Source organism: Grus americana, chromosome Z (genome assembly GCF_028858705.1).
Source record: "Grus americana isolate bGruAme1 chromosome Z, bGruAme1.mat, whole genome shotgun sequence".
NCBI lineage: Eukaryota > Metazoa > Chordata > Aves > Gruiformes > Gruidae > Grus > Grus americana.
Window position 1 is genome coordinate 29,182,049 of NC_072891.1, and position 18,269 is coordinate 29,200,317.

The window sequence follows — 18,269 nt, forward strand, 5'->3', positions numbered from 1 at the left end:
ACTCATTTCATATAACACTTACCTGTGCAGTTTCTGTCATTTTCTGTTCAAAATCAGTTTTAAATGCAGCATATTTCTCCACATATAGTTTATAAGTATCCGTAGCTTTTTTTGATTTAACTGCTGCCTGTAGGTCAGTACAAAAAAGTGTCAAATGTCACACATACAATCTGATTCAAGGTTTTTAAAACTACTACTAAAAGAAAGCCTAGGATGATCTATTAAAAAAATATTCAGGGGCATGTCAAAATAGTGAAGTGTCGTAACAAAATTTCACCACCAAATAACTCGGATTCAAGCCATTAAATATTTCTATTTAAAGCTACACATAAACCACATAAAAAGATAACACAGCAATTACCTCATTTAAATCCCTTCCCCTTATCAGCAATGACTAATTTATAATATACTTGTTCTGAAATCAAATTTGTATTGCTGAAGTTAACTAATTAGCTCTTGTCAAATATTTAGATCTGCAATAGAAAAACAGGAAGAAAGCAGGGTTGGAAAACACAGAAAACAATTATTTGTGCAATTCTGAAAGAGCCAATGGTAAAAAACCCAAAGTCGGCACACTTCTTTGTTAGAAGTGAAGGAAGAAATTCAAAAGTACAGGCTTTACATCAATGGAAATTTTAAGATTGAGATATTTGAAAGTGAAGTTAATGCAGAATATTCTGATGGCCAGATTTATGCAGTGTTGTTTACAATAGTCCTTTTTGGCTTTATAATGTATTGATTTTTTTTTTTTTTTCATTATTTGTTGCTAATAAACCAAGATCATCTTTCTGGGGTTTAATATTCTTAAAAGACAAAACAAAATACAGGAGAATCCCTATATTACATGGAGATCAAAACTGAATGAAGTGATTGTGGTACAGAAAAAGTTATTTTCAAAGTTTATAGCATGACACACTTGAGATGGAGTTTTTCAAACCTTTGATATTGTTGCTAGTTCCAAGTTAAAAGCCAATGAAAATAAAAATTGTCTTGATCACCAGCTTTTTCTCCTAGCTTCTTTAACATGTCTACATTATCTCATTGAAATTTTCTATCAGTTGTTACTCAAAATACTGTACTCCTGAATTGTTAACGACATCAGTAAAGATAGCTGTATATTTACTATTTGTTCTAATTATGAATGGCTCTCCTCCTCTCTTTCAAATTAATTTCATCTGTCCCACAGTAAAACCGGAAACTATTTCTCACTTGCAATGACTTCTAAAGCTGACTACTATCTATAACTTTCAAAGGAATTAATACAAACATGCCCTCTGGAGAGTTATATTCTGTGATTTCCAAGAGAAGAATAACTGAAACTCATGAGTAACAGTATAGCATTAGCATTTGTTCACCTGGGGAAACATCAACCAGGACTTCAAACGAAGAGGAACCAAAGTTACAATTCCATTTTTCCAGTTGCAAAGAAAGCTCAAGCAGATGTTAGTCACGTAGTCTTCTAAATCCGGCATAACAGAGCCTGAAAATACTTCACTGTATGAAGAATATGGATCCTTCAGGCATTAAAAGGAGAGCGTGACAGGTTGTATCAAACCCATCAGTTACTTGTCCTGAATTTTACTTCATGATCCTCACTCTTGCACATTCACACAAGGGAATTACCAAGAAAACAGTCCTATCTTATTACACAAATGCCATTTACTACACTGAAAGTACAAGGTGCTCTATGAACACTCGCTTTTAAAAATAATTAAGACTGCTTTGCTATAAGATGATTCCAAACTTAACCATTGAAAGGGAAGGAAATGCCAAGTTAAAAGACTTCAGAAATAAGGGGTTTTTTTAAAAGCCTTGCATAATTGAACCTCATATGCAGAGGATTTTGACAAAACCAAAACATTCTCTGTCTCTTGTAATCATGTTTAATGATGAGCAGAATCTGAGTGTTACGTGCTGAAGAGTATTTGCAAAAACTAACTACTCAGCAGGACAGGCAAAATGACAAAACACGTGCACATTGTATGATTAACTAGTAATCTCTTGTAAAAACAGGATGCGTCTATTCTCAGGTGAAGCAATTGCTAAACTCTATTTAGCAAATTTACAGTAAGTGAAAGAATAAGGATCAGTCAAGAATTTTTTGTCAAGTCACTATAAATAGAGAAGTTTACATGTCAGAGAGTAACAGGAAGTTATTACACAAGTTAACACTATTAAATGCAATTAAAATTGCAAGGTGTCGTATACCTCCTCAGATTCTTCAATTAAGTATTTCTCCAAATATCTGGCTTTGTGATAAGCTCTCAGGATACTGGTACAGATCCCCTGCTTCCTGATACAGAAATTATTCTGCGATTTTGATAGAAAACATTTTTTATGTTGTGCTAAAAGCAATAAACCTATTCTCTGCCAAAGGACAAATAAATTAATACAATCTTTGTCACCATGTTTCTGAAATTACAAGTGTAAATTTGAATAAAAACATGACTTAAGAGATCTGATGGGCATGGTTACCTGCTCCCACTGGAAACATTTTTTAAGTACTTGCTGAGCATTTAAATACGGCCTAATGATTCAAACAGAAATATACAGGGAAGATGCACAAAACAGTACAAAATGGCTGTCATCCTATAGCGCTTCCTCTTTCTCCTTTCTCATGTAGGCATCAGTCAGACTGAACATTTTTTTTGTTTCTGACCGAACAATGACAATGTTACATCTTAAAAACAAGCCCTGCTTCAAGTCAACTTTTCCTATGGAAATGTTTCAGGCTGTTTACAAGAATTCAGAAGAAATATACTTTCAATAGACTGGCTGGAAAACATCTGTCCACCCACATATTTCTGATTCATGTCTAGAATCCAACACTGTCATTTGAGACAGAGGCTAGGAAAAAAGGCTAGATTTGTATCAAAGATAGAACATGGTCAACAGGATCACTTTTGTCATCAGTGAAAAGACAATAACTGCTCCATCAAGATAGTGCAGTACAAAAAGCACTAAGACCATTCTAACAAGAACAGTCCTACACAGATCAGGCAATTGAAATGGAAATAGGCAGAGGTATCAAGATTTTAAAAGAGAAGACATGGTTAGACACAGGGAAACATGACCTCTTTACTACGTAGTTTCCTGAAAACAGGAAACAGTTACAGTAATACCAGCAGGTTGAGGGAGATGATCCTTCCCCTCTATTCAGCACTGGTGACACCTTGGAGTGCTGTGTCCAGTTCCCGGTTGTCCATTGCAAGAGAGACATGGACGTACTGGAGAATCCAGTAAAGGGCCACAAATACGAGGAAGGGTCTGGAGCATCTCTCCCATGGGGAAAGGCTGAGAAAGCTGGGACTGTTCACCCTGGAGAAGACAAGGCTCAGGGAGGATCTTATCAATAGATAGATATAAATATCTGAAATGAGATACACAGAAGACAGAGCCAGGCTCTTTCCAGTGGTGTCCACTGACACTGTGATTGAGCACTGGCATAGGTTGCCCACAGAGACGGTGGAGTCTCTCACCTTGGGGATATTAGAAAGCTGTCTGGACATGGTCCCGGGCAACCAGCTCTAGGTAGCCCTGCTTGAGCTGCAGGGTTGGACACATTGACCTCCAGAGGTCCCTTCCAACCTCAGCCATTTTGTGATCCTGTGAATGGATCAAACTCCGAAGACTCAAGGACAGTACTAAATACAACATCAAGATACTCAATCACTTCCTCCAAGTTCAAGCACCACTTCCTCCAAGCTGAAGACCAGTGCATCCCGAAGAGTAAGAAATCAAGCAAAGGAGGCAGGAGACCTGTATGGATGAGCAAGGAGCTTCTGGAAAAACTCAAAGGGAAGAAGGACATTTACAGAATGTAGAAAAAGGGACTGGCCACTTGGGAGGAATATAGGAAAGCCGTCAGAGAATGTACAGATGCAACGAGGAAGGTTAAGGCCCACTTGGAATTAAATCTGACAAAGGATGTCAAGGACAACAAGAAGGGCTTCTTAAAGTACATTGTCAGCAAAAGGAAGACTAGGGAAAATGTGGGTCCACTGCTGAATGAGGTGGGTGCCCTGATGATGGAGGATACAGAGAAGGTGGAATTACTGAATGCATTCTTTGCTTTAGTCTTTACTGCTAAGGCTGGCCCTCAGGAATCCCAGACCCTGGAGGTAAGACAGAAAGTCTGGAGAAAGGAAGACTTTCCCTTGGTTCAGGAGAATTGGGTTAGAGAACATCTAGGTAAACCTGACATCCACAAATCCATGGGCCCTGATGGGATGCACCCATGAGTGCTCAGGGAGCTGGCAGATGTTATTGCTGTGCCACTCTCCATCATCTTTGAAAGGTCATGGAGAACAGTAGAGGTGCCTGAGGACTGGAGGAAAGCCAATGTTACTCCAATCTTCAAAAGGGCAAGGAGGACCCAGGAAACTATAGGCCAGTCAGCTTCAGCTCTATCACTGTAAAGGTGATGGAGCAGCTCATTCTCGAGGTCATGTCTAAGCATGTGGAGGAAAAGAAGGTTATTGGGGGTAGTCAACATGGATTCACCCAGGGGAAATTATGCTTGACCAATCTGATAGCCATCTATGATGGCATGACTGGGTGGGTAGATGAGGAGAGAGCAGTGGATGTTGTCTACCTTGACTTGAGCAAGGCCTTTGACACTGTCTCCCATAACATCCTCATAGGCAAGCTTAGGAAGTGTGGGTTAGATGAGTGGACAAGGAGGTGGGTTGGGAACTGGCTGAATGGTAGAGCTCAGAGGGTTGTGATAAGTGGCACAGAGTCCATTTGGAGGCTTGTAGCTAGTGGTGTACTTCAGGGGTCAGTACTGGGTCCAGTCTTGTTCACCATATTCATGAATGACCTGGACAAGGGAACAGTGTACCCTCAGCCAGTTTGCTATGATACAAAACTGGGAAGAGTGGCTGACACACCAGAAGGCTGCGCTGCCATTCAGCGAGATCTGGACAGGCTGGAAAGTTGGGCAGAGAGGAACCATATGAAATTCAACATGGGCAACTGTAGGGTCCTGCACCTAGTGAGGAATTAACCCCAAGCACCAGTACAGGTTAGGGGTTGACCTGCTGGAAAGCAGCGCTGCAGAGGACCTGGTGGACAAGAAGCTCTCCATGAGCCAGCAGTGTGCCCTCATGGCCAAGAAGGCCAATGGTATCCTGGGCTGCATTAAGAAGAGCATGGCCAGCAGATCGAGGGAGGTTATCCTCCCCCTCTACTCTGCCCTGGTGAGGCCACATCTGGAGCGCTGTGTCCAGTTCTGGGCTCCCCAGTTCAAGAAAGACAGGGAACTGCTGGAGAGAGTCCAGCGGAGGGCTACAAAGATGATTAGGGGACTGGAGCATGTCTCGTGTAAGGAAAGGCTGAGAGAGCTGGGTCTGTTTAGCCTGGAGAAGAGAAGACAGAGAGGATCTCATCAATGCTTACAAATATCTAAAGGACGGGTTTAATGAGGATGGGGCCAGGCTCTTTTCAGTGGTGCCCAGGAACAGGACAAGGGGCAACGGGCACAAACTGGAACACAGGAAGTTCCATCTCAATATGAGGAAAAACTTCTTCACTGTGAAGGTGACCGAGCACGGGAACAGGTTGCCCAGGGAGGCTGTGGAGTCTCCTTCTCTGGAGATACTGAAAACCCGCCTGGATGTGATCCTGTGCAGCCTGCTGTAGGTGATCCTGCTTTAGCAGAGGGGTTGGACTAGATGGTCTCCATAAGTTCCTTCCAACCCCTACCATTCTGTGATCCCTTAGGTTTTTGGTTCATGAAACTGGAACCTCTTAAATTAGCACTGAAATTAACATTAACTTATTTGTCTTCTCAATGGAACAGACTTCAAATACTCGGGTAATTAGCTACTTTGTCTCATTGAAGGGACAACATACAACCTCCTACTCCTTAATTCAGTAACAAGGGCATTAAGTGTTTGCATATTTACCTGAGGAAATTTATCTAAAAACTTAATAGATGCTAAAACAATTACACACCATTTCTGTAAAAGCCACCAAACAAAATTATCATATGATGCAGGTATTTACAAAATAAAGAATTAGAACTGCAGTGCAGTTAGAACAGATAAGGAAGTAAGTGTAAGCAAAACATAACTAGGTATTCAAAACATCATGCACATTATGAAATAGCCACAACTACCACTTTTAACTGTTTTTAGCCCTTTCTCAGCATTTCACTTACTAATACGAGGTGAAGGTGCTACTGATTGACAATGCAATGAATTAAAGATGTCACAGAACTACCTTATCAACGTCTCTCTGTGTTGCTCCTTCCTTTTTCAAACGTTCCTGTTCAACACACTTTGCATTGTAGTTTTCCTTTGACTTCTGTAAGGCCTGAGTGATACTTTGAATGTTTTGCACTGCTTCCAATGTTCCTGAAACATCTTCTTTAGTCTGCGAAATATCACATAGTTGTCAACACCAAACCATTTTAATTTTAATGTTAATGAGTCATTGGACACGCATAAGAAAAAAATTAATAACCTTTTTATAAGCTTTGATTTGTTCATCTCCATACTTGTGAACTTCTTTTATCAGCTCTTGTAATCTCCGCACAAGATCCAAGTGACAGCTTGCCAGTTTTTCTGTTGAGGTTTTGAAAACATCCCAAACTGGTGCAAATGTCCTAGATTGAGGAAAATAATATATAATGTTCATCTGGATTTCTTCCTTTTACATGGATATGTTATGTTACATTAACAGTGCTAAAGTAGAACTGATAAGTTCACAGAAGTTCCGTTCTGTTCCTAAAACTGAAACAAACAAAAAACCCAACAACTACTATAAATTCTTACTAAATGTTTCAAATGTACTTGGAATCCTATCTACTATTTTTTCCATGTTTTATGTTTTACCTGTATTGACTCTAATGAGTAAAACACAAAGTTCACTTAATCTTCTCTATCATCCGCACACGGTAATGACAAGTGATATTCCTAAAGATGATGCAAGAGCAGCTCAAAATAATTTAATATTGTATACTTGAATAGTACAAACAAATCAGAAATTACTTGGTTAGTTAAGTTTCTAGTTGTCTTACATCATTACAGCAACAAGATGCAGGAAAAATATTGGCAAAGATGGTCTACCACTAAAAGGGATTTACTGATTAACAGAGATTAACTGTATGGCAAAGGAGTGTGGGGGACAGGTCATTCCTCAGATTCAGATTTCTATACTGAATGGACTTCTCCAGCTATTCTAAAGTTACACTCCTACCTCAGTTTCCTGATTAATGTTACTGAAAAGTCAATACTATACATAGCCTTTAAAGCACTAATGTTCAAACTAATATGCAGATACAGAACCTCTGAAGAACAGCAACAACTGGGATCTAGTTACCCACTGAGGAAAGCTCCCCATATTTCTAGCTGTGATTACTACCAATAAAAAAAAAATCTAGCCTCATCTAAGAAGTCTGAGTTGTTGCCATAATGTTTCCAATGAAAAAACATCCATTAATCATTCCAGTTTTTAAAAACATACCCCATGTACAAAATTTTAGTTAAACTATGGAATAAATCTATTGAAAAGTCTTACTCTTAACATCTCTGAGGACAGAGATAACACTCCAGAAAGCAGAGATAATAGAAATAAATAAATTTACTGCCACATTTGTGCACCATATGTTCTTTCTTCAGAGTAATTACCACAGGCTTGGGAGCACATCCATTATTATGTCTAAAAAGAACACAACCTTAAATACAGAGGAGCAGACAGTCCCTCTGTGTTTGGGTTTGTTTGTTTATTTTTAAACTGTCAATAAGGAACCGTACTGTCTTTTGTTTTTGTCATAGCTGCATGATATTTTGCACAGTTGCTGAAGAATTAACAATCATTTTTAAAGGTGGCAAAGCTATGATACCTTCAACATCATCAATAAAAATATTCAGAATCAAACTTGATTCTTAACATATATGCAGTTAATTATTTCTCTCAGGTACACTTACCCAAGTTGTGTGTAATTGCTTGCTGATTTGGCTAGTTTTGTCATTGACCTTGAATATGCTTCCTCTATTGTAGCCCTGTCAAAGAAAGCCATCAAAAGCATAATCAAAATTTGGAAGATATTTGAAGACAGACAAACAAGCATTCTAACGGTGCAAAACAGAGGACTTTTTACTTCAGCTGAAAATGACTCCATTTTAATGACTCCTCAATAACTATATTTAAAAAAAATCACAGAAGTGTATTTAAAAAAAAAAAAATCTAAGAACTCTGTGACAGAATGTGGCAGGGAACAGAAACAAATAAAACCTAGGAACTCAAAACTTGAAAGCCAATTCCTTCCTTCCTATACTCTCTGCTGTTCCCCTCTGCCTTTAACATTCTTTAGTAACTATCAGAACAAAGTGACATACAATCACCAGCCTAACACTGTCTAAACACCAGAGATTTACGGAGCAACAAAAGCAAATGTATTTGTAACAAAAACATTAAAATAAACAAACAGAATGCTTACTGAGCAATCACATTAAATAAAATGGGGTCTTATCTAGTCTTTTTGTAGGGGGTTTTTGGTCTTGGGTGTTTTTTTGTTTTCTGCTTGTTTGTTTGTGAAGTTCTTTGCATAGTGGTATTTGAGTTTGGAAAACAGTAAAATAACATGCAATGAAAAGCACTGTATTCTGCTGTTTACAATAATTTTTAAAGAGGGTTGTCTCAATGCATTCTGATTTATTTTGGATAACCTTTTCCCTATATAAAGTTTCAGTGTATTTTCCTGCAGTGAAACCCGCAATTATACTTGTCTTTTGGAGATTCAAAATCCAAGAGTCTGCACAGATTTCCTCCTTAGAGCCTCTGCTGGGGCAATTGCCATGGAATAGTCACACACAACGTATCACAGCAGTGACTCCCGGCAAGTGCCTCCCCCATCAATACTCTTGTTACTAAGGTAAAGATACACACTATTTTAATCTTCCACCCTGAATCAATATTCAATATGTAGTGTCAACTTAGATTTAGAAGCGTGCTGGATTTGAGTAAATACTGTAATTGTCTTTTCTTGAAAATGCAAAGGTTTGAAGCAATTTCTTTGCTGCTGTGCAATATCTTTATTCGGGGCAAAAGAGAGAAAAAAAAGGTAGACAAAGAATTGAACCACTCTCTCAAGTTATACCATGACTATAACCACTTATTGCTGATGCAGAGGTTTTTATTTCTCCTTCACAGCAACGTGCTCCAAGTAAAAAAAAAAAACCCCTTATGAAAATATGAAACAAAGTAGCAGTAGTCACCTGAAATAGAGGGCCATGTATTTAAACCTACTGAACTTCCAAAATAACTATCCAGTCAATTGGACAATCAGTTTGGAGAAGGGGATTAAACTGTAAAATGCAGTAACTGAATTACATTTTAAATCTCACCTACAAACAACTGCAAAGTTATTTACCATAAAAAAAGTCAAATAACTTAATCCTCCTTCCACATATGTAAGTATTTTTGATGACACGAAAAAGTTTAAGTTTCCAAGGTTTGGAATTCTTGCTTGCTGCACAGCAACAAGCACATATGCACAGAAACCCAGAAGAAACACTGATATTTTGTTAATTACCATAATGAACAATGTATTTTGTTAAATTATCCATAGCTTCTATAAAAGTTTTCTAGATTTGATAGCTCAGTGCCCTTTTTTTTGAAAAACAAAACAAAACAAACAAAAAACCACCCAACAAAAAGCCCCACCAAACCACAAGACCAAAATCTACACCTCTCTCCTTTGGAGCAATTTACAGCATACTTACCTGAGCAATCTCCACAAAACTGGAGTTCTGTAGTTTACCACACATTATCAACATATAGCAGTTACAAACACTAACAACTGAAAGATGCTGTTACTTGACCAGTTGGGCACCTGTATCTACATTTGTCCTATCAACTGACTTCCCAGAGCAGTCTGATGTAATGGTAATACACTTATGAATGCCCCAGCAAATTAATTTTCACTCATTTGAAAATCTGTCTTTGCTTGAGATCTGTTAAACATTTAAAAGTTAAATGGGAATATATGCATTGCCACTTTCTTCTGATCAAGTAGATTATTTTCATGACACTTACAGGCAAGTGGCGCAGAACAACATTTGAAATACTTCTGGAGAAAAGCCAACACAATACCTATCCAGTTCCTAGCTAAGTCCAGTGGTTTCTTCCATGTAAACAGTTTAGGTATTAAATACACACAAACATAAGACAGCTCACCTACAAAATCTTCCCAGTATTTAAAAAAACCAAAATATGTGGGGGCAGCCCAACCTCATATATTCTCACTTCTTTAAAAACAAAATTTCTACATGCTTTATCAAGAACAGAAAAAAGATATCTATATTTCAACAGATAGATAGATAACCTGCCCCACACAAGATTTACCAACGTTGAGCAGATTGCCTAGCACAAAACTCACTCTTTCAGATGACATATTTCTGAACCACAGATCCAAATGTCTCTCAGTTCTTTTAGTACTTGACCATTAACAAATACTCAAAAACAAAAATGAGGAAGTGAAACAACAGAGTTGAAAATTGAATTGATATTGGCTAACTGAATACAGCCAAAGAGGAAAACTTCTGCTCCTTCTAGAGATATCCAGTTGGAACAGCAGATACAGTATAGGAATATCATTACAAATGAACACATTTCAAACATTTTCGTTAGTTTGGGTTTGGTTTCCCCCCCGCACCCCCCCAAGGAAACAACTTTGCAATTTCAGAAGGTTCTTAGATAAGTTTTGAAAGAAAAATCTTAAAAAAACCCCACCTTAAGTTGACTATAATAAAAAAGAACAACATTTTCCCACATCCTATACAATTTTTATTTTTTCATTACTATTTCTAAGGCTGGAGAAAAGGGAACAATAGACTCTTCCCAAATTAGGCTGCACAAAACACAAGTACTGTTACTTCTGAACAGCACAAGTAACAGAGACTGGTTTCATACAGACATGTGTCCTTTGTGTCCTAAGCAGTCTGTACATCCAAATACACTCAAACATCTTTCCTCTCTTTCAAATCACTCCAGCAATCGTGGCTAACCACGCAACCAGTGTCAAACAGTACATACAAAGGTTAAGTCCTATAACTTGTTAAAAGTATTATCACCAACTCAGATCTGTCTCCACTACTCTGTGGAGGAAGGAGGGGAACAGATAATTGTGTGCAACATCTCTTAATTTCTTAGCAATAAACAAAGATGCAAAATAGAACATAGTCAAGACAATTGGACTGTTATAAAATACTTTTGAAGTACTGTCCAATTCAATTACTTCTGAGATCAGGAATTTGACCCATGTGAATAAATGTGTCCTACTGAACCATATTTATTTCCAGGGAAATTGAGTGACATCCCACAGTAACTTCACAACAGTAGCGAGGGGCTTCACTGCCTAGATACGGATATTCGTAAATGTTTTACTAAAGTGAGGATATGAAATAACTTAAGGTCTGTCTATTTCTTTGAAACTACAAACTATATGCCACAAACTACCACTAGCTTAAACTGAGATTGATCAGTGATGCATCCCTCACTTGACGAGTAACACCTATTTGGCATTCAACTGCTTTATTTTAATGGCAGCCTGGCACACTGAGATGCATCAATAAAGCAGAACTGAAGAAAGCAAATTGGAACAGATAGGATAACAGCTTTAATATCCTGATGGGACGTCACTGGAAAGGACTGAACTTACTGCTGCTTGTCTGCATCAGTGACAGATGTTTTCCAACCCCAGGGCAAGTTGCTCTTAAGGAACTATACTGAAGCCTTGTCAAATAAATTAAACTGTAGGACTAAGATTCTAGTGAATCTTGGTGTGTTAATGAGAACTGAAAATTTTCATGTATTTTACCAGAAATGCTGTAAGATGGCTGCATATCACTTTGACACATCCTGATCCATGCATAAGAGCAAAAAATACATTTCTTGATCTCTCATTGAGGATAAAGTGCCCACGTGGATCCTCATGTGTTCCTACATGGTCATTAATCTTTAGTCTTAAATGTTATTTAAAGTTGTTTCACTGGGAAAAAAAGTCTCCTTAACAAATCACTAAAATTAATTAGCAGAAACGTCAGCTGAAGCATTTTTAATATATAGAGAAAGGTTCAAATATTTTATTTACTGATTGCAAAGGTTCATCTCATTTAAAATTTAATCTGAAGGAGCTGACAGAGTGAAAAAAACCCTAGAATGCCACATTCTTTTTACTAGGAATTTTATGCAGAATTAACTGTCAAGTTTTATTTATGTCACTATAATAAAGCAAAGAATCCAAGCCAGATGTAGCATCAAGTTATTTTTATCCATTTGCATAAGACTTTTCACCTTAGGACCAGTGTGAATAAGACAGAGCATGCCTACAGAATACAATATAGGGGAGATAAGAAGCAGGGTGAGTGAGTTTCTGATCTAAATATGGAGGTAAATCAAAATGCAATGGATGTAAAACAATAAAATTAAATGTGTCCAGGTGATGTACAGCCCAGGTCTATGACTTACTGCTACAAAAGGAGACTGATTCCAAGAATTAAAGCAGGTTTCAAAGGAAAGATCCAAGCACTCACAAAGACAACACAAGGCAAACATTTGTAACGGTCACTATTAGAAGTGCAAGCTTGTGAAGCCCTAAGTATTTCATACTAAACATGTACAGTGTGATATCCCTCCACTCAGTCCAAAGCAGGATTTCACTGGAACCCTGTCTAGCTTCATAATGTGTTCTCTGGAACCAGGAATTCTTGAAATGCAAGATTCCGTGGTTTGTGCAGGCCTTTCAACAAGAGACTGCCCATCACACACGGACACTGGAACTCATCCATTTGTACTTAGTGGGAAAATATTTGTCATTCTCCAATTCACTTTGAAACTACGCAAACATCAGTGCAACTGAGTACATGCCAGATTTGTAGTGGTTACATCTGGTGGAAATTTAAAAAAAAATTTCTTTGTTGAGATCTATTTGAGGCCAAACCTGAAATTATGATGAAAAAGTCCGGAAAACAAAGGCTGGTTTTTTGGACAGCTTACTGCAAGAAATCTTCACTGAAACAGGTCCTCAGTCTCTTGCAAGTTTTTTCCGTGTGTCATCTGGTGTCAATAATTGAATTAAGAAAAAATTTTGAAGCAGACATCTAATTAAAAATTTCCATTCTGGACAAAATTACATTCAATGTAGCAGCAGTAGTCGTCTTTAACGAAGAACTAAAACCAGCACTAGGTCATTGGTTTTGGAAGCTGTCACATCTGCAGATTTCAGTTCTGTCCCTTCCATCCCATAGAGAAGAACTTGTGTTAGTTTCTGCATATTATTTTCTTGTCCCTACGTATTGCTCCCTTTTCATTAAGAAACCTAGTTTCTCAGCATCTTAATCTGAAAGTGTAATTTTTTTTTAATATCATAGTAGCAGTTGCTATCAGCCTGGTTGTACATCTACAGTCAAAAACTTTGTAAGACTGATAACTTCTGCTACTTTATAGTTTTTCTTCCAAACATGACAAAATCACATGACAGTGATTAATTTAAATAAACTGCTGGACACCTAATGTGACACTTCAGGTTTTTACTCTTGTTTTTAATGGAAACTTGAAAAATTAGAAGCTTGTTATTAATTGATGCTTAACAGTCACTATTCAGTTCTAAGTGAATGTAATAAACCTAGATATTCTTGTAGGATATAAGAGATATTTTAAGATGCTCTTTGATTTTAACATGCAAAATATGTAAAATATAATAATAAAGTTTAATATACTGTTTGTGGGTTTTATTTAAGAGCCAGGATAACCAAGGATGAATACTTACCTTTCTCTTATAAAGTCTGCTAAGTCTTTTGTTGACAAATGTCCGTGTTTCATGTTGTGATAGAGGACATCAAAGCCATTGTTCCTTTCCCCCTGAAGATTAATAAAAAGAAAATAAAACTATGAAACACATGTTGAAGCAATTACAAAACAAAGTACTGAATCTCTGCATTTTAATAACTGATGAAATTCCATGAAATGAATGATTTCTAATGCTTCAGCTTTTTATCAATTGCTGTTAGTTCCCTTCAATCTCCTAGAAGTAAACCAAACTAAAGTCACCTCAGCAGCTACTACTGCCCTTCAAATGACAACTCTTCTATTACGTATTTCTAGGCTATATTCAAAGCCATTTCTTTTCTAGATTTCTACAGGTCTTCTACTCTTTCACATCCCATCTTATTAAATATATCCTTAATATTGTACTCTCTTTCTTCATTCTCTCATATCTGTCATTAGTTTCCATTAACTAAAGTTCAAACTTTGGGATCACTGGATATCCTGCCTCCCCAGTTCTTCACACTTCATGGACCTTCCATTTTCTGTAAAATTGGTAAAAAAAATAAATCACTAATCTTTTCCTTCTCAGAGGTAACTTCCCTTTGTCTATTCTTAAGTTTAGTCTTAAAACACTTTCCAGCGAGTAAGGCATACCTCACCATTAAAACTGAGACACTGCCCTAAGAACTGATTAATCAACTCAGCCAGCTTATCACCTCTGGCACTATGGTGAACTTCCTCTGGACACAAGAAAGCAACAACAGAAATCAAAGGAAGGTGAGGCAAGGCATGGCATAATAGCACTGCTACTATAAATGTTTTCCTGTCAAACTATCTATTCCCCCCTCCCTTCCGAAAACTTCAGATCCATAACACTGCTGCTACAAAAGACACAGAAGCACACCCTCAGGAAGACTGCATGCATGTTCAGAGTGGAAGGGAGAGAAGGATGGGAAGCAGAATCGCAGACTTTTCACAACAGCACCTCTACATCTCTGTTGAGAGGAGCCTGAGGATTTGGTCATACACCCCTCCAAACATTTCCGTCCTTTTTGTTCTGGAAAAATTTCTTTGTGCAGCCATAAGGTGCAACTGCTTGGGAAAATTATACAGCTGACAAACAAAGCTGGCAAATAAAAAGATCAGTGATCTAGATCACTATGAGGACACAAACAGCTGCACTGCTCAGCAGAAGAGGTAGGAAAAAGGTGGAGAAGGCAGGTGGGGATCCGCCAGCTTAAGAAAGTGGAAGCAGCTATGGGTGGATAGAACTTCGCAGCAGCCACAGTAGCAGGCTCACTTCTGTGAAGCATTAACTGAACTAGATAATACATCTGTCTTACCAATAATACAACAAGTTGCCTTAAAGGACACCATGCATAGACACATAAATTTACCAATAAAAGATGACTGAAGGCAGTTTGATTCAGGTTACTAGCCAGGATTATTTGCTTTACTTCTTCAAGCATTGGGGAAAACAAAAGAAATGAAAAAACCACCTATAAAAATCACAGTTCCTAAAGTTGCACTACATTTTAACCTTAAAAAGTTCATGAAAATGCAGATCAGTTTAGCATAAGTGCAATTACAGAAAGTTCTGAAAAAAGTACAAGCAGAACTAAATTGAATACGTGAAAATACAGCAAATTCTAAAAGGACTATCTACAGAGCAAGGCTTTTTAAATTTGAAAAATAAAAGAAGGATAAGAACACCAGGTTAGTAAGAAATGTGATGTATTTTTGTAAATGATGTCGTACTCTTTCAAGTACCAGTCTAAACAGTTTCACTCCCCTTTCATTCCTATCTAACCATTTTTCCTTGTAGTTTGAAGCCCACAATAATTTTGAATATTGGTGCACTAATAGGTAGCTTATTAACTTTCTGTACTTACTCAGTATAAACCCTGAATGTCACCACATTACGTAAACACCAGAACAGCTCTATAACTAAGACCTTACCAATATTTTGAATTAGAAAACAAAATAAAATTTTTATTTAACTACTCCAAAGTTGCTACTGCACCAAAATTTGGAGATAAACATTTAACAAATAAGCATTAGCCATTTCTCCAAGAAAAACTAATAAAATTCTCCTTTATGAAATGTTCTTTCCCTTTGCCTTATGGTGTTTCTTCTACCTAAACCACATTGATGAAAATGTGCTGAACACAGACTGCTCCTGAACTTTTAAAAGAAACTTCTCATAATGGGAGCTTTAATGGGGACTTTCCTATACCAGAGCTCCTGCCACTTTAGAAATACAGGAAGGTTAGCATAGCCATGACCTAGCCTCTGGCTGCAGCCTTCCTGATGGCTGGTAATCTATCAGAAATGTAACTTTGCGAACCTTTGGAGAATGGAATGAGCCAGAGCAACCAATTCCCATCATCATCTTGTTCTCTAACTGTAACTGAAGCTTACTACAATGGAACTAATTTTTCCACTTAAATGAAGTTTTCTAATCAGTCCTACTCTTATTCCTGACTTCACATTGAATAGCAGAAACCACAACAGAGAAGCAGAACAGATACTTTCCTTATTAAAAAAGTCTCCTTTTATACATTATCAATAGTTATCAGAGGCTAAGAGGTTATGTGAAAAATATATTAAGGTTTAAACAAAGTAACAAGTCCAAAGCAGACTCCTAGATTTGAGGGCCTATGTGGTTTAAGCTTGGCACAAGTAAAAGACATGATTTCACTTGTAAATACAATGCCAAGTGTAGCCTATCTTACCAATATCAGGTTTTACCTATTAGCACAAACACCCAGACTTCGAAACTGTTCAATCATTTACATGATCAAGAATTCCGATGATTAACCTGATGACAATTCTATACATTACATTAACTTCTACTCATGTTTGGAGACATATGCGTACCTACGTCAAATTAAGTATGGTATCTCAGTGCAGAGAGCAGACATTTTTCTGCTTAGGAAAAGCTCTACAGCCCATTCCACAACTCCTTCATTCAGCAGTTATTTTCATGAAGAGTAGCTCAAATAATTCACACAATGAGCATCAGCGTTTAGGATAAAGACAGAGATGTATGCTGTGGCTAAGAGGAAAAGTAGTTCAATTTACAAAGTATGTATCCTCTTACATGCGCATATGCCATCAACACTGTTTATTTGTGTTTTGGTTGTTTTTCTTCAACACTACCCCTCCCTGTACACATTGTATAAAATTCTGTACACAGAAATTGTGCGTCCAGCCAATTTTTGTTCATTAAGTGTTTTTACCTGCTCCTTCCTGGTGGCAACAGTAATAGTTGAGATCACTAAAAGCCCAGTACCAGCCTACTTAAAAATAAATAAATGCAGCACATAGCACAAGGAACTGATGAGACCTTCCACTCCCTTTCAGAAGCAATTACCATCCACTGCTATGACAGACAGACAGTGAAGTCAGATGCAGATTCTTCTAGAAGTTGCATCTTGGAGAATGAGGAACTTCTGTTGTTACGTATACCATCAAGTTCTACACAACAGACTTCCAGATCAGTTTGAAAGACCATTCTGAATGTCATTTCACAGGTAAAACGCCATCTGTTGAGGATGATCCCATCATTACTCAACACAAACCAACTGTAAAACTGTGCACGAGATTAAAAAAAAGGGGTCCCCCCTCCATTTAATTACTTTAAAGTTCATTAGCAGTTTTGTCCTTTCCTAGAGCTAACAAAACTGTCTCTTCAGAAGCTGGTGTTCTTGTTGATGTTTCCCATTTTACACTGCTGTAAGAGAGCTCTCTTGTGTATATAGTATAGATATCTCCTGACAGCAAGCCATAAGAGGAAACAAGACTTCAAATACAAGTAAACAGTTCACTTAAATAACCCTGCAATGGGGCATTACTGACCAACTTTGCATACAAGATAAATTAAGTCACAGAAAGTGAGGACAGAGAGTCCTTCCACTTCCCTTCATCAAGAACTAACTGCAATTAATTTTCTCATGGAAATGAAAGTAACCCTGTCAGCAAATGTGAAGTCAGAATTCAGCATTTCCATGACTTGTGCATAACAGGAAACAGATTACAGGAACTCTGTTTTACTGAGCTACTTAACAGACTTTGAAAATTTTTAAGACTGAGTTTGTTTGTTGCATATAAAGATGATTCTGAATTTAAAACCCACATTCAGTAAAGTAGCCAGAAATTTCTGGGCAATCTGCAGCAGTATTTATTTCCTACGTTCCTAATCAAATTGTATGAATGCAAGCTCTGTATACTTTGGACTAAAACTGTTCAACATTAACATCTGTCAGCGTAAAAAGTTAATACTCTCTATTTCTCTACTAGAATTGAAATTGGCCAGAGATCTCAGAAACTACAAGAAAGGGTTCTTCAGGTACATAAACACCAAGCAGAAACAGAAGGAAAATATTGGCCTGCTGTTAAACAGAAGCGGTGAATTAGTCACCAACACCACTGAAAAGGCAGATGTTCTCAACACTTTCTTCACCTCTGCCTTTACCAGCACTGTTGGGCCC

General features: G+C 37.6%; 1 protein-coding gene across 9 annotated transcripts in view; it reads right to left on the reverse strand.

Annotated features, from left to right (window-relative positions):
* Positions 1 to 18,269, reverse strand: part of FCHO2 (FCH and mu domain containing endocytic adaptor 2) — a 97,540-nt gene that overhangs the window by 71,611 nt on the left and 7,660 nt on the right. For all 9 annotated transcript variants that reach the window (XM_054808877.1, XM_054808885.1, XM_054808879.1 and 6 more), the window contains 5 exons: positions 13,778 to 13,869; positions 7,935 to 8,009; positions 6,469 to 6,610; positions 6,226 to 6,378; positions 23 to 127 (listed from right to left, as the gene is read on the reverse strand). In XM_054808877.1, the coding sequence (XP_054664852.1) occupies positions 23 to 127; positions 6,226 to 6,378; positions 6,469 to 6,610; positions 7,935 to 8,009; positions 13,778 to 13,869 (567 nt within the window). The remainder of the gene's footprint in view (positions 1 to 22; positions 128 to 6,225; positions 6,379 to 6,468; positions 6,611 to 7,934; positions 8,010 to 13,777; positions 13,870 to 18,269) is intronic.